Here is a 14140-nt window from a genome sequence, read left to right on the forward strand (position 1 = left end):
TATATCAGGTCTCTGCGGGTCTGACCCTTCGCCTCCTTAATATTGGATTCTAGTAGAAATTGTAGAACGTTTTTCCTGCCGCTGACCTCTCTGTATGTCGTTCCGGATAACAGCGAGAGCTTAATGCAGAAAATACGGAGTGGAGATGTGTGCTCAACCTTGTACTGTTGGGTGAAACCGTGGCCGTTTAAAAGCGTGACTTGCTACATTTTCTGGAAATCACTGTGCTGTAAAGGCCACACACACACATCAAAGAGATATCCGAGGCAGACGCACACAAACAAACTCTTCTTTATAAGGGCTCAACAGTAATACAACGTCGAGCTAGTACATCCAGCAACTCACTTGCCAGATCGTGTAATTGGTCAAATGGAATTACAAATACAGTTTTTTCCGAAGCTGATGAGGGAAGTCACTAAGTTTATGAGCTGAAGTGTACGCCAGCATTTCAACGATCACTCAATGGCGTTAAGAGGATGTGGGTGAAACTATGTGTTGAGAGCAAGGCAGATAAAAAGGTCTGTATGTCTGTTGTTATTTTATAATCGCTAATAAATAAAACATAATACACAATAAAACATTAGGGCTGCACAATTAGGTGAAATATTAGCAAAATATGTAATCACAACAAAATAGCATTATAACGAAGTACTGTAGTTCTTTATAAATGCCCTGGCTTACATATCTTGTTCTCAGAATGTAAGTAAACATTTTTGTTTGGTATAAGCCCCGAAAAATGTCACATCATCATGATTTCTTTCAGTATTTTCAGTGAAAACTAAAGTTGAAATGCAAAAAGGATCAGTCCGGCACTAATCCTGAATTATATCGCAATATCTGACAAAATAATCACAATATGATGTTGTTACCATATCATGCAGCCCCAAATAACATTGAACCCAGCCAATTAATTTACGCTGACACGTTCAGGTACGTGTATATTCACCGTTAAAAGAGAATGCAAGACAATATATTTGCGTGTATGTGTCCATGTGACATGTCCACATAGGATTTATTTTTGGTCGCTCAACAAGAATATCCCAGTCATACATTCGGCCCCTGACTGCGTCGCTATCCGAAGGGGCATTTCTGACAGCTGGTGTGATGAATATGACAGAAACACTTTCATTAACTGCCGTCGTCTGGCAACATTTTCATACTTTACTTCATCACTTCCTTCCATGTCCTTCACTTAACTTACACAGAAGGGCGTTTTATAATCCTAGATTATTTGAAGAAGTGCCTAGATGCTTGTAGGTTCCTGCGTCCTCAATGTCTAACCACTGATCCATGAGTATAATAAAAGGGACGCCAGCACACATGGATGGGTGATGGATAGAGAGGTCCTAAAAGCTTAACTGTAAGCTGAGGAAGAATCAGATAGTAAGCTGAATGGCACAAAAAAATGAGAGGCTTCGAAAATAATGTGGTACAGAGCTGTAATCTACAGTACAGAGAAACAGCTCTGTGAATCACATTACAAGGGATTTCTCCATAAGGACACACTTATGGAATCACCTTGGCCGACATATTCAAGGACAATGGTTTTCTGGGGTCTTTTTACATCAAATTCAGACTTCTTTTTGTCATCTTCTGAGGTACCACAATCACACGTTTGTCTACACTCAAATGTGTAATCTCAAGCCAATAACCGGCAGTTAAAACATCCTAGGGACTTGGTGCTACGTTTTAATTTAAAACAGTGTTTTCAAGCCCATCCACTCTTTTTCAGAGACCTTGAAGGCTTTGTTTAATTTTTCTTCAAATCTACAAACCTTTAAGGGTTTGCAGGGCCCTTGGGAAGCCTGTTAGTCGCATTATAATTAGAATGTGGTGACTGGAACGTCCTAAAAATGATAACAAGCAGATCTCTCCTCACAGGAAACAGAGGCAGCCGGCACAGAACAAGCACCATCCTTATTTAATGGCAGCATTTTATCTCAGAGTTTCTTTAACAGTTCGACGCTGCACACTTGAAACAAAACTCTTGACACAGACGTACGCTTAATTAGCCGATTCCTGGAAAATGTCAACTTGAGTTTCCACCAGAAAAACTCCGGAACAAATATGAGATCTGCATTAAAGACAGCAGGTTGGAAGGAGCTGACGTACAAACACCACATGCCACAGTCTTATCACTTACACAAATTCACCAAATAAAGGTCACACACAGAATCACAGTTTCACGTCTTCACACTTGCAGCCACGCTCCGTCTCACACACACATAAAGTCACAGTTTTTCCTCTCACACGTTCTGGTCTCTAACCAAAGGCACCACAAACAGCCATCATCACCTCTCTGCCTCTGTGCCTCTCGGCTGGCAGCTTGTTACATGTGGTTAAACTAAACCAACCAGCAGTCTGGCCTCCCGGAGATTACCGCTCCTCGCTGCAACCAAAAAAAACACAACACAGCCACCGTACTTTGGACTGCAACTAAGGTTCATTTTTATTGTGTAGCGCTGAATCAATTCATTGATTAATCCAACAGTCTGCCAACAGAAGATTAACCAGGAAATATTTTAATAACAGATTATGTTATTGTTTAAGCAGAAAAGCCCCAAAAAATCAGGGTTTAAGCTGATTTTTGTCATCTATGATGGTAAATTTAATGTCTTTGAGTCAAAAAGTATCAAAACAATTAATAGCAGTGTCACCTTTGGTTCTGAGAAATAGTCAGGTGCCTTTTTCACTATTTTCTGACACATTATAGAACAAGTAATCAATCAAGAAACATTCTGCATATTCATTAATAATGAAAATAATCATTATTTTGTTTTTTTATGGTTCATCGATTAACTGTTTGGTCAATAAAATGAACCATCACAATTCCCCCAAAACTCCAAGTAAGAGTTTCAAATTGTTATTTGTGTCTAACATTTCCAATCTGAGCAGTTTTCACTTTGTTCTACTCGTACTGAGGTTAGATACAGTAGAGTAGTACAGTCGTTCAGCTCGACCATGCTTTGAGTAATATCTATCAGTGTGGGTGGTATTACAGCATTATTTTCCTTAAACTGATTAAGTTTGACTTTCTGTAGGCGACTCTCTCAGCCTCAGACCGGAAACATGAAACTAATCCTTTTCTGGGAGTATTTTTCCTGAAAAAGAAACGCTATTAAATGGACCACCATAAAGGGAAGGTTTAACACTTTGACTTTCACCTCCAATTAATGTGACAAGTGTCTGGTGTCTCATGGAAAAACAACACAACACAATATAATGGTGATGTTTTAATGATTTCCATTGGGACGGTCTCTTTCGTCCCACAACGCTCAGAGGTCAGAGGTCAGGTAGAGCAGCAGCTCTGCAGATGGCAGGGATTCGGTATCTTATTTTAGCAGACATTAGAAGGGTGGATCTCTGCAGACAGAGGGGTCTCTGCAGACTGTTTTTCCACTAAAAGAGGGTCAATCTAACCACTGAGCTATCACGCCAACACCCACAATCACTGAAAACTCTCTACATTCACAGGACGACCCCACCCTCTGAGCTATAACCTCAAATATGTTATACAGACAGATTAAACTCCTACCAAGGCAACCAGACTGTTTATGAAGAATACCACAATCCCTACCTAGACTCCCAAAGAAAGAAACAAGCTGAAATGTCTCATCAAGTTATAAAAGCCCTTAAATTGTCTGGTTATGAAGCACCTTATACAACAGCAGGCTTTTAAAAAAAAAAAAAAAGTACAAAGATGTTCTCGCTGCGTCTGGTGAGAAATGATATTCCACAAAGAGAAGGGAGGGGAAAAGCTGTTAAATCCACCCAACAGACCGTCTGGACTTAGAGGGTTTCACGGTACCAGCCATGAAATCTCCAATACACTGCTGTCAGCTGGCAGGCGTCCGCAAACACACGCACATCCACACACATACAGCGCTGGGATTAATCCTAAATTTGGTTGGCAGCCACCAACGGGCTCATGTAGATCCAGCTGAATATCAAAACATATTCGGGAGGGATTTTCAGGACAGGAATTAACAGCCCCAAAACGAAAAGAGCTCAGACACAAACCTTCAAAACAGAACCGAACACTTGCTCGCTGGTAGGAACACAGGAAATACCTCCTTTTAATGGACATGCTTTACATTTGCAGCACATATGGAGGAGGATGGAGGAGAGAGTAGGGGATAAGGTGATAAGACATGTGTTTTCAGTCAGCTGAAGGGTTCCTGCGTTCATTTAGCCACAGAGAAAAAACAACTGTCCTCAAAACACAATGCAAACACCTTAAAGAGCCTCTCGAACTTTCACAAATGCTCTAACTGATGCCTGAGCCGACACTCTCCCCCTGTGAACCCACAAACAGGCGCCAGCAAAAACATCACGTCATCTGAGACTTTTTACAATTTGACTGAGAAGTTGCTTCTTCCAGCAAGAGACACTTTTGCTTCTTAGAGCTTATTCGAAGGCGCTAAACATGGAAAAGAGCACCGGACCATGAGTAAATACATTATGCAACAAGCTCATCAAATATTAAGCATGTTTCAAATATTCATTCTGTGGTGAGAAGAGAAAAAGTAACTGCTTGGGTCTCTAATCGGCAGAGGGGAAGAGTTATTCCTTGTATGGCTAAATGTGAGGAGCAAGGCATTCAAATCTGGCAGGGTTGTGGGTTTGAATCTCACTGCAGTCTTTCATAAAAGAAAATAAACACTCAGGATAAAGTGTCCAGCACACGGTGTATAAATATCTATCAGACTGAGCCATGACTTCACTGAGGAATTTCTCAGACTTTGGGGGAGGCCTTCTTTACGACAGCTGGGCCAGAAGCCAGACACATACCCAGCATGCACCGGGTGTCTGCGTCAGCAGCTGGAGCTGCAACAGGCTGCATGTCTTATCTTGCAACTTTATTTATCCAGAAAAATACCACAGCGCGTGCCTGCTCTTCTGATACAACCACTGACTTCTGCAGTTCAGCTGAGCAGTTTCAAAGCAGTTAATTGGGCCTTGCTCAACGGCATCTCAAGATACAGATATTATTGGTTATTTTTCTGGACAATTTTTGGAATTTAATTTTGCTAATTTAATGTTCTGCCTCTGAAGAACGAGCAGCACAGTACACACGCTGAGGCAAAGGATGAGAGTGAGAGGAAAAACAACTGCAGAGCCAAAAATATTCTCACGTCCAACTCAATTCAAGGTTTATTTCGACAAGTTTGACAGAAACAAGGTGAATCACAGCGGCTCCGACCAGGACTCTGACTCTGGGGATGACAAAGACACGGCTAACATCCTTTGACCTTGAGGCCGACTGATGGGAGAGAGTAACAGGGTGTTACTTTCAGCTATGTTTGCACCTAATGATTGTTTTCACTATTGATCAATCTGCCAAATACAATCACAACTTCCCAGAGCCCAAAGTGACTTATTCAAATTGCTTGTTTAGTTCAATTTACAGTCCACAAAACGCAGAGATATTGAATTACAAGGCTATAAATCAAAGCAAAGCAGCACAACCTCACATTTGAGAAGCTGTAACCAGCAAATATTGAGCATTTAGTTTTGCTGTTATAACAGTTTTTGGGCAGAATTGTTTCACCAGCCACTCCTAAACTTTTTCACACATGCAATTGTTCTTACATGTCCTTACGGGTACCGTCTCATTTTCTTTTCTAGCTTCTTGTGTATGGTTGATTAACGGATGGCACGTACCTGTAAATCTCATCCTCAATCGCTTCTTTGATCTCGTTAATCTTCTACTATCTTATTTTGTAATCACCTCAGCAGTGACTTGGCGACACATCAAATGCCGTGCCAATAAAGCTCATCGAATTGAAATTGACTTGTATTGAGTGGCAGCCTGGCGGGCTGACCAGACAAAACATGTTCGAAGGGTGACATCAGAGCTTCTAAGAAGTGAACCTTCCTAGTAATTAGATTCATGCGCTTCCCCCACCCGCACCTCGAATCATCCCCCCCCATCCATTCTCCTTCTATCATTCAGTTACTCATCTGGAAAGACATGAGAGGCATTTTCACAGAAAATAACCACAAAGCTTCTGCATGTAACAACAAACCAGCTGTACCTCGCAGGAGTTACAAAATACCAGAGAGAGCTTGGTTGCACCTGAACGCTCAGGCAGCAGAGAGTGGGAGAGAGAAAGGGAACAGAAGCAACAGAAGAGAGAGGGACGGAGAAAGAGAGAAAGAGAAACTGACGAAAACGAATGACTCACCTGTGCGCTCGATGTAGTCGACACACTTTTCGATGAAGAGCGGGATGGGTCGGTCCAGGGTCACCAGGTTCTGCAGGGGAACGCCAAAGTAGTTGCTCTCCCAGGTTCTCCGGGTGGGGGGGTACAGAGGCTTGGGGGGCTTGGAAGATTTCGGCTGTAAGGGGGGGATGAGAGGAGATGGGGAAAGGGAAGAGTGAGGGTGAAAGAGCAGGAAGGACGGAGATTGTTAGAGTAGTAATAAAGGAAGGAAGAGGACGGAGGCAAGAGGATGACAAACGAGGGAGGACAGGAGAAGAAAGGAGAGGGAGAAAAAATGAAGAAAACAAAAAACAGCAAGTTTAAGAGGAGATTGAGGGATGATGGAAGAGAAACAAGAGTCGGATGGGATGATAATAATGGAGGAGTGGAAAGAAAAAGGGAGACAGGGGAAAGGAAAAATATATAATAGGTTTAAAGGAGAAATGTAAAAGCATGAGGAGGTAGACGGAAGAGGGAATTGAGAAAAATACACAAGGGAGTCCAGAAATGGAGGAGGAGAGAGGGTGATGAGAAGGCAGAACATATCAGAGAAGAAGAAAAGGAGGAGGAGGGCAATCGGGAAACAGATCAGAAAGAAAGTTAGTGGGATGAAGGGAGGAAGAAAAGCAGAGGGAGGTCCATGTGGAGGAAGACGAGAAGAAAGAAGACAACAGACAAAACCATTATTCAAGACCGAAGCTGGGACGAGTAACGAGGTGGCTTTGATTTCCAACACTCCCCTGCTCTTCAAAGTGTTGTCATGCCTACAGCGGCTCGGTCTGCTCTCTAATTGGCCAGGACGGCGACTAAACACCTTCCATTTTGTACCTTGTTGGTTCTCTGTTCGCTCTCCTCTCTGATTATCAAAGGCAGTCTGAATGTACCAACAATGCCCTGCATTCATGACGCCCATGTAGCGCCGCCGGCTGTTTCTATACTGATTTGCACGCTGTTATCGGATTCGTGCCAGCGCGCTCACTTGATTTAAGTGTTTGTGCACACACACGTGCCGACATCTAGGTTGTGTATTATATTATTATCATTATTATAGATTATATAAGTCAATAAACAGTTTTAATCACATTCACGTGTTCCTGATTAAGATTTAAGTTTAACAATGCTGAGAGGATCCACTTTGAGCATCTAGCACCGGCTTTTTAAACATTATTACAGTTTTAGATTTCCGCCTTTTATCTCTAATGTGAATGTACTTATAAGTAATTTGTTAGGAGGCCGTAGTGTTTAGTGGGTGTGTGTACGTTCACTGAATGCTAACGAGTGCTTTTAACTGCGTTTTCTATATGCAAACATGTTTCGTGGACCTTTTTATTTATACAGCCCTTTTCTACCGACCACTTAAAGCACATCCAACTGTTCACACACGGTCGGCTGCTCATCCGGAGCGATACTGCGCTTCCTTTCCAAAGCGCTCATGATGACACTAAGCTCACTCACACACCATCGGGAGCAATTTGGGGTTCGGTATCTTACCCAAGGACACTTCAACTGGACTGGGGGAGCTGGGAATCGAACTAGAAACCCTCGACCTACCTGCTTATTCGTGTGTGCGAGCAGCAGTCTCAGACGAGCCTTTAGAGAGCTGTTGTAAAGGATAAGCAGGCATCTTATCACGGATGCGGCCCCTGCTCTGAGATTATACAGACAGAGCCCTACTGTCTTTAACAGTGCGTCTTTTATCAAGGCTTTTATTGCTTGTCTGGGGCCTGAAAGGTGGGGAGGCTTATAAACCGTTCCAGCAGCGGGGCCGATCAATCAATTATCAAATTAGTTTATTCTCACCGTGAGTCCCCGGCCTATTAAAAACAGAAATCTGCTCATATCTCACACCCACACGTCCCCGCACACTACTCTACACAATCTCTTCTGCTCTCATTCACACACACACTCTCTCATTCTCTCGCACTGAAGCTCTCTTTCAGTCACTCAACCCCAGAAAGCTTTGGAGACAATAATATCTTTGCTGTCTTGTGTCTTTCGGTCTTGTGTTGTTCTGTAAAGCTCTTTGGAACCGGTGCGCTAAAAGCAGGCGTATAAACAGACATTAAAACTCTGCTAAAGTCAGATCCGTGACAGATAACACTAACCTTCTTCGGTTCCTTTGGCGTCTTGGGCGTCTTCTTCTTCTTCATCTTCTTGTCCTCCTGCTCAGGGTCGGAGGTGATGGCGGGGTTATCTATCCCAGTCTTCCAGGGGTCGGCAGGGGACAGCAGTGGGTCCTCCTCGCTGCCCCGGTGGGCTCTTCCCTTCTTCTTTTTCTGTGTGGCAGGGCCAGACTCCTCCCCGTCGCTGTCAGAGTGAAATCGTCTTTGGTAAGCCTTCGTCTTGCTGAACAAGATTTTAGAGCGATGTTTGTATTTGGACGGCCGCCGTCCAGCCTGAGACTTCCTGTCAAAGCCATTCTCTTCCTCTCCTCCGTGGAGGCCATGCAGCCCGCCAAAGGAGTTCCTTATTTTGACCAGGCGGCTGTGCGTGTCATCAGGCACAGCGTATATGTCATCGTTGTGGAAGCCCCTGGACCTCAGCAAGGTGTCCACAGGGTCTGCATAGTTGTCCGACGCCTCCACGTCCTCGGCGTGACTCATCGGGCCACGTGGCGTTCTACGATTGCTTCTCATGCCTGCCTCGATGGTTTTGAGCAGGTTGGGGTCCAGCTTTTTAACATTGGGCTTGGGGAGCACTGGTTTGGGCCGGACAGGTGGAGGCACTTTGTGGTTGCGTTCGTGGTCTCCAACGGGCGTGCTGTGGACCGGGTACTCATTGCCTTCCAGGTCGATCCGGTACTTGGCCCGCTCGCTGGGTGTGGGGAGAAGCTGAACGTCATCACCTATTGGACTGTAAGGTGGGGGGGCCTCGTTATCGTCATCAGATTCTGGGTAATAGGTGTTGTAGGCTGGGGAATGGCTATGTGGCGAAGTGGGGAAGACGTCTTCACTGGCACCGGTCGTGCACTCCCGCGACGAGCTGTCGAACAGGAAGGAACTCTCAATGTTCGGCTTTTTCTCGAGCACTTCATTGAAGAAGGGTGTAAAAACCTCGGTCTGACGGTGATACTGTGACAGCGAGTACAGTGCTGTGAACTTGGCGGCAATCTCTGTGGCGATGTGCTCGCCCTCCGTCATCAACTCCTTGATGGCATCGTTCTCAAAGAAGTCTGCCTGGCTGTCTGTGATCGCCACCATCTGGACGGGGATCACGTCTTGGACTTCGGCCAAGAACGCCCGCAGGGTTGCCATAGAAGCCTTGCGCTTGGCAGAGTAGACCAAAATGTATCCGTGCACCAGTTCATCTTTGCGGACCCCGATAGCAGAGTGGTAGGAGAGGACGGTGACCTGGATCCTCCTCCTGCTGTCCCCAATGATCTTGTCCAGTATAAGTGTGTTACTCTGGCCTGGCTGCCCCGCGCTGCAGCAGTGCGAGTCTAGGAAAGGCGAGAGGATGAGGTCAACGCTGAAGGGATCCCAGCACATGGCGCACATGACTATCCTAAGGTCTGTCTCTGACATGTCTTTGATAGACGGCAGTGGGGCCAAGACATCAAAGTTATGCTTCAGCCCCTCCAGCACTGCTCGGAGGCCCTGCTTAATCTGGAACTCTGTGAATTTACGAGGAAAAGCCCCGGTGGGGATGTCGACGAAGGTGCACTGCAACTTGTTTGCCAGCTGTTGGCCCTGGTGCCTCAGGATTGGTATATTTTTGCAAACACTGTCCCTCTGATTTGCCAGGATGAGAATGAATGGCAGCGGCTGAGCAAACCGATCTCTCCGACTCTGTGCGATCTCCGCTCTGATCCTGCCTATGCAATCTCCGACACAGTTGAGGGACTCTATGGAGTTGAACACACAAAAGCAGCCGTGTGGTTTGAACGTGTTGACCCATGTGTGGCTGAAGAGCAGCGTGGAGTTGACGTCCACGGGAAGAAGCTCCAGTTCATAGATTTTACCGTCCAGGGTGTACTCGTCGTCTGTGGACTGAGCTCGGATCTCATTGGCGAGTTCCTGTGAGAGACCCTCCCTTCCCAGGAGGCAGAGGTTGATCTTATCGATGTTGGCACTGTTATAGTAGAGATTAGAGCGTCCGTGGTCGAGCTGCACCAGCCTGTTCGCTAAAACCTGCTCCACTTTCAGATCCACACAGTTCTGCCCGCTCAGGCACGTCTCCTTAGTGGGATGGTAAACAAACCCAATGTGTTTGAGGAGGAGCGACTCTCTATCTGGGGCAAGTTTCTGCAGCGCTCTGTATCTGGGCTCCTCGTTGAGCACGCTGTGAATTTCGCTCATCTTATCGCAGCTGGGGGTGGCGTTCAGATCCAAGTCATAGAAGAGCTCAGCATGCTCGAAAAGCATTTCCTGAAAATCCTCTTTGGCCCTTTCAACTATTTCCTGCTGGTGTCTACAATAAACATCCCTCCTATCTGATTCTGTGATGTACTTATAGGCCTCGTCCTCCATGACAAAGCACATGACTTCCTCCCAAGGCTGCCCCGCACTGATAAAATGAACCCTCTCCAGCGTCTTCTTGAACCGGTCTTTCATCTCCACCCTCCTCTTCTCAGACAGCAGGTGCTGGACGTGGTTATGGTAAATCCTCTCACCGTCGGGCGTATCGAGAAGGTCAAAGGGTATCCTGCGGTCGCTGTTGTCGATGTGGTCCGTCTCGTTCCACGGCGTACGCTCCAGAACCACAAACCAGTACTGGAAGTCGTGCCGGTTCCGGATTACGCTCTGTGCCTCGGGCCACGAGAGGTGTTCAACCTCCTCCAGGTTATTGAGGAGGTTGTTGAGGGTTTTGGGCAGCGTGGTCAGGTACTCCTCCCTCCTCCTCTTGATGTGCTCCTGCTTCAGTTGTGCAATGTGCTTTGTGAACATGTTGCGTGCTTTCCTGGTTCCCTCCAGGGTGATGAAGTCGTCGTAGTCTGGTTGGCCCTTCAGATTATTGACCACCGTTTTCCACGTGGTGTGGTAATCTCTCAGCGTGTGCAACATCAGCTTCTCAAATCTATCTGTTACTGATGCAACGAGCTGCCGTTGGATCTTATAGGCCTCCAGGTATGGCACAGTTTTTGGCTTCCCCCTTGTTTTGTCCAGCTGCTGGATGAGGGCGTTGAAGCTCAGCTCCACATTGACGTTGGCGCGTGCCGACGTTTCAATTAGCAGCAGGTTCTTCTTGCTGGCAACGAAGGCCTGCAGGTCCCTCAGGTGCTGGTCCACACACTCGTCGCATTTTGTGGCAGCGACGACGATAGGCTTCTTCGACTTGACGATTTGGGAGTAGAGGCTGTTGACGAACTTCATTTGGTCGTCGAACTTCCTGTTGCAACCCTTGCTAACGTCAATGCACAGCAGAAAGCCATCGATGTTCAGCTTCCCATCGGGCATCTGCTTCTGGTCAAAGTCCTGCTCCAAGCCCAGCTGGTCCGTGCAGATGTACATGAGCTTCTCTGCCGACTGGAGCTTGGTGGCCGCCGCCCGCTTGGTGTACGGCTGCAGGTTCGTACTCCGATGCGGAAGAAACGTCTGGTCGTCAATGAACTCTGTTTGTTCGATGATTTGGATTTTACAGTCCAACCCATCGTCCCCTCGATGGGACACATCCCCCCAGAACAGGAAGTGGTCATTGTTAACCACTCGCCCCCCGAAATCTATCGTGCTCAGCACCGAGGTGTGCTCCGAATAGTAGCCGTCCGCGTCAGGACGCACGTATCGGTTGCAGAGGCAGGACTTGCCCACGCCACAGTTTCCCTTCTCTTTCTCCGTCCCCGAAAGGCCAACCACACTGACGGCGAATGTCGGGGGGCGCGCATCCTTGTTCTTGGCCATTATATCCCCCCGCTCATCGTTAACTTGGTCACTTCCAGGAAAAAGGGTCACGATATCATTCCAGTTCTGCTCGTCAGTGGTACAGAGGCACTTTCATTCTGATTTTCCCTCGGTGGTGGTGAATCCCTGCCGACTCTGTTTATCTCTCTCACTCTCTATCCGGGTCTTCTTTAAGCTGGGAGAGAACAGCCGGCGTCTCCTTTTATCACCTGCCTGCAAGACATGGAATTTACAATTAGGAAAAGATAAAGGCAAACAAACAAAAACATATTTGCACTGATTTGTCCTCAGAGCACTTCAGTCTCCTTATCACAAGTAATATAATTAGCTTTTTGTTTCTCTGCACATCCCCCTGGGACACACATGTACATGCATGGTATGGTGATTTTTAAACAACATATCAGACATGTTAATCTGGAATTACACAGAGTTATCAGGACATTAAACAAAGATACACAAAATAATACCTCCCAAATTGTAAATGCTTCATAGAAAGGTTTTCGACAGGCCTTTCATGTATTAGTAATAAAATGTGATGAAGAAGCTGCTTGTGTTTTTGACAAACAAGAGAATTTTTGTTTTAAAAATTGGACTTTTGAGAAAACAAAAATGAAAGAGTGACAGAAGAACTTATATAAGAGAACGGGAGAGTGATTCAATCACGGGCCGCGCTCGGCAATGTCACTTTTCCCCTCGAAGAGAAAAAGGAGTGCTTTCAACCAATTTGTGCCGAGGCAGGATAAAAATGGCATGCAGCTCCAGCCCTTTGACAGCCACTGACCTAGAAATGATTTGCTTCGCTGTGAGAATGAAACAGAGAAAATAAATCAGTTCACAGATTCGCTGTCATCATCGGTACATCCTGAGGCGACATGATTAGGGTTAAATGCATAATCCTGATTACTTTGCCTGTCGTGCTCGTGATACATTTTGTTTGATATTCTGATTATTAATCCTAAATGACGGTGTCGATGGTCCGAGGGATAAAATGATTTTGCTGCTTGCACCTCGTCTATTCAACATTAACAGCAACACTACAGACTGTGCAAACTAAACATGCAGCACATGCATCAGGTTGACAGTTCAACCTTTCTGTCAGCATTATCTGGAACAGTCACAGTCCAACAAGCCTGAACCCTTCCATGACCCAACTACAGGCTGATAGCTGATAACTGCAGAGAGAATTGCAGTCGTTGTTGTGTTTTACAGAGCGATGGCAATCAGCCAGTGAATTTGCCTGCGTGAGCTGTAAACTGCGAGCTGCAGCAGCGACGGCCTGCTGAGCCTGAGAAACTGCACCAGAGCAGGAATTCGGTCCACTGAGACGACGCAACGAGGCTTCCCCGACTGTTTACAGAGGCCGAGGTGATGATGTCACCTGTGTGGGGGTTGGGAGCGAGGAAACAGACTTTTTCTTCTGAGTTCAGCAGATCTACGGCGACCTTAACAAACACTTATGGAAATATATTCAGAATCCCAAAACGAGGAGGAAACACGGACGTTGCTCGCTGAATTCAATTATCCAACAAGAGAGATCACAAAACCCATTTGTGAGAGGACAAACACACGGAGGAGGAAACTGCTGCAGGAAATGTGCCGTAAATGTTGCGTCACCTTTCCTCGCCTCCAACCGGGAGCAGCTCGAACACACCTGGGATATCAGAGGTGATGTCAGAGAGCCATCGGACCAGCAGGTCAGTCCGGTTTACAGATCAACCACCGGCCTCTTACAACAACCTCCTCGTGTGCCACACCTGAGCGCAGCAGCCAGGTGTATCTCAGCCTGTGGAGCACATTCCTTTATTGTTTATCTGCACAGAGACTGACTGATAATCACTGCTTTATTTATTCATTGTTGACATAAACTCACTGCAGCTCGGGGAAATGTGGGATCTGTATTTGGCTTTATATTAAAACCATCAATTAGCCTGAAACAACTGAAATCTACTAATTTTCTGTTGATCGACTAACCAAATGATTATCACAGCCCCACATTCCTCCCCCGACTCGCATCCAAACCTCAGCGTTTGAGAAGATCAGTCACCCGAATCCAACCCATCTGGTTTGGATTTCACTCAGCCGATATCAGAGTCTCCG

The 14140-nt window shown here is 46.0% G+C and overlaps 1 protein-coding gene across 1 annotated transcript in view; it reads right to left on the minus strand.

Moving 5' to 3' along the window:
* The window catches only part of arhgap5 (Rho GTPase activating protein 5), a gene marked incomplete at its 5' end in the record, with an annotated part of 50055 nt that extends 37799 nt beyond the window's left edge, over window positions 1-12256 (minus strand). The window contains 2 exon segments of the mRNA XM_035674238.1: window positions 6189-6342; window positions 8312-12256. Coding sequence (XP_035530131.1) covers window positions 6189-6342; window positions 8312-12043 — 3886 coding nt within the window.
* Window positions 12257-14140: the final 1884 nt, after the last annotated feature.

Source organism: Morone saxatilis, unplaced genomic scaffold, assembly GCF_004916995.1.
Source record: "Morone saxatilis isolate NCDOM2014 unplaced genomic scaffold, NCSU_SB_2.0 Contig3, whole genome shotgun sequence".
NCBI classification, from domain to species: Eukaryota; Metazoa; Chordata; class Actinopteri; family Moronidae; genus Morone; species Morone saxatilis.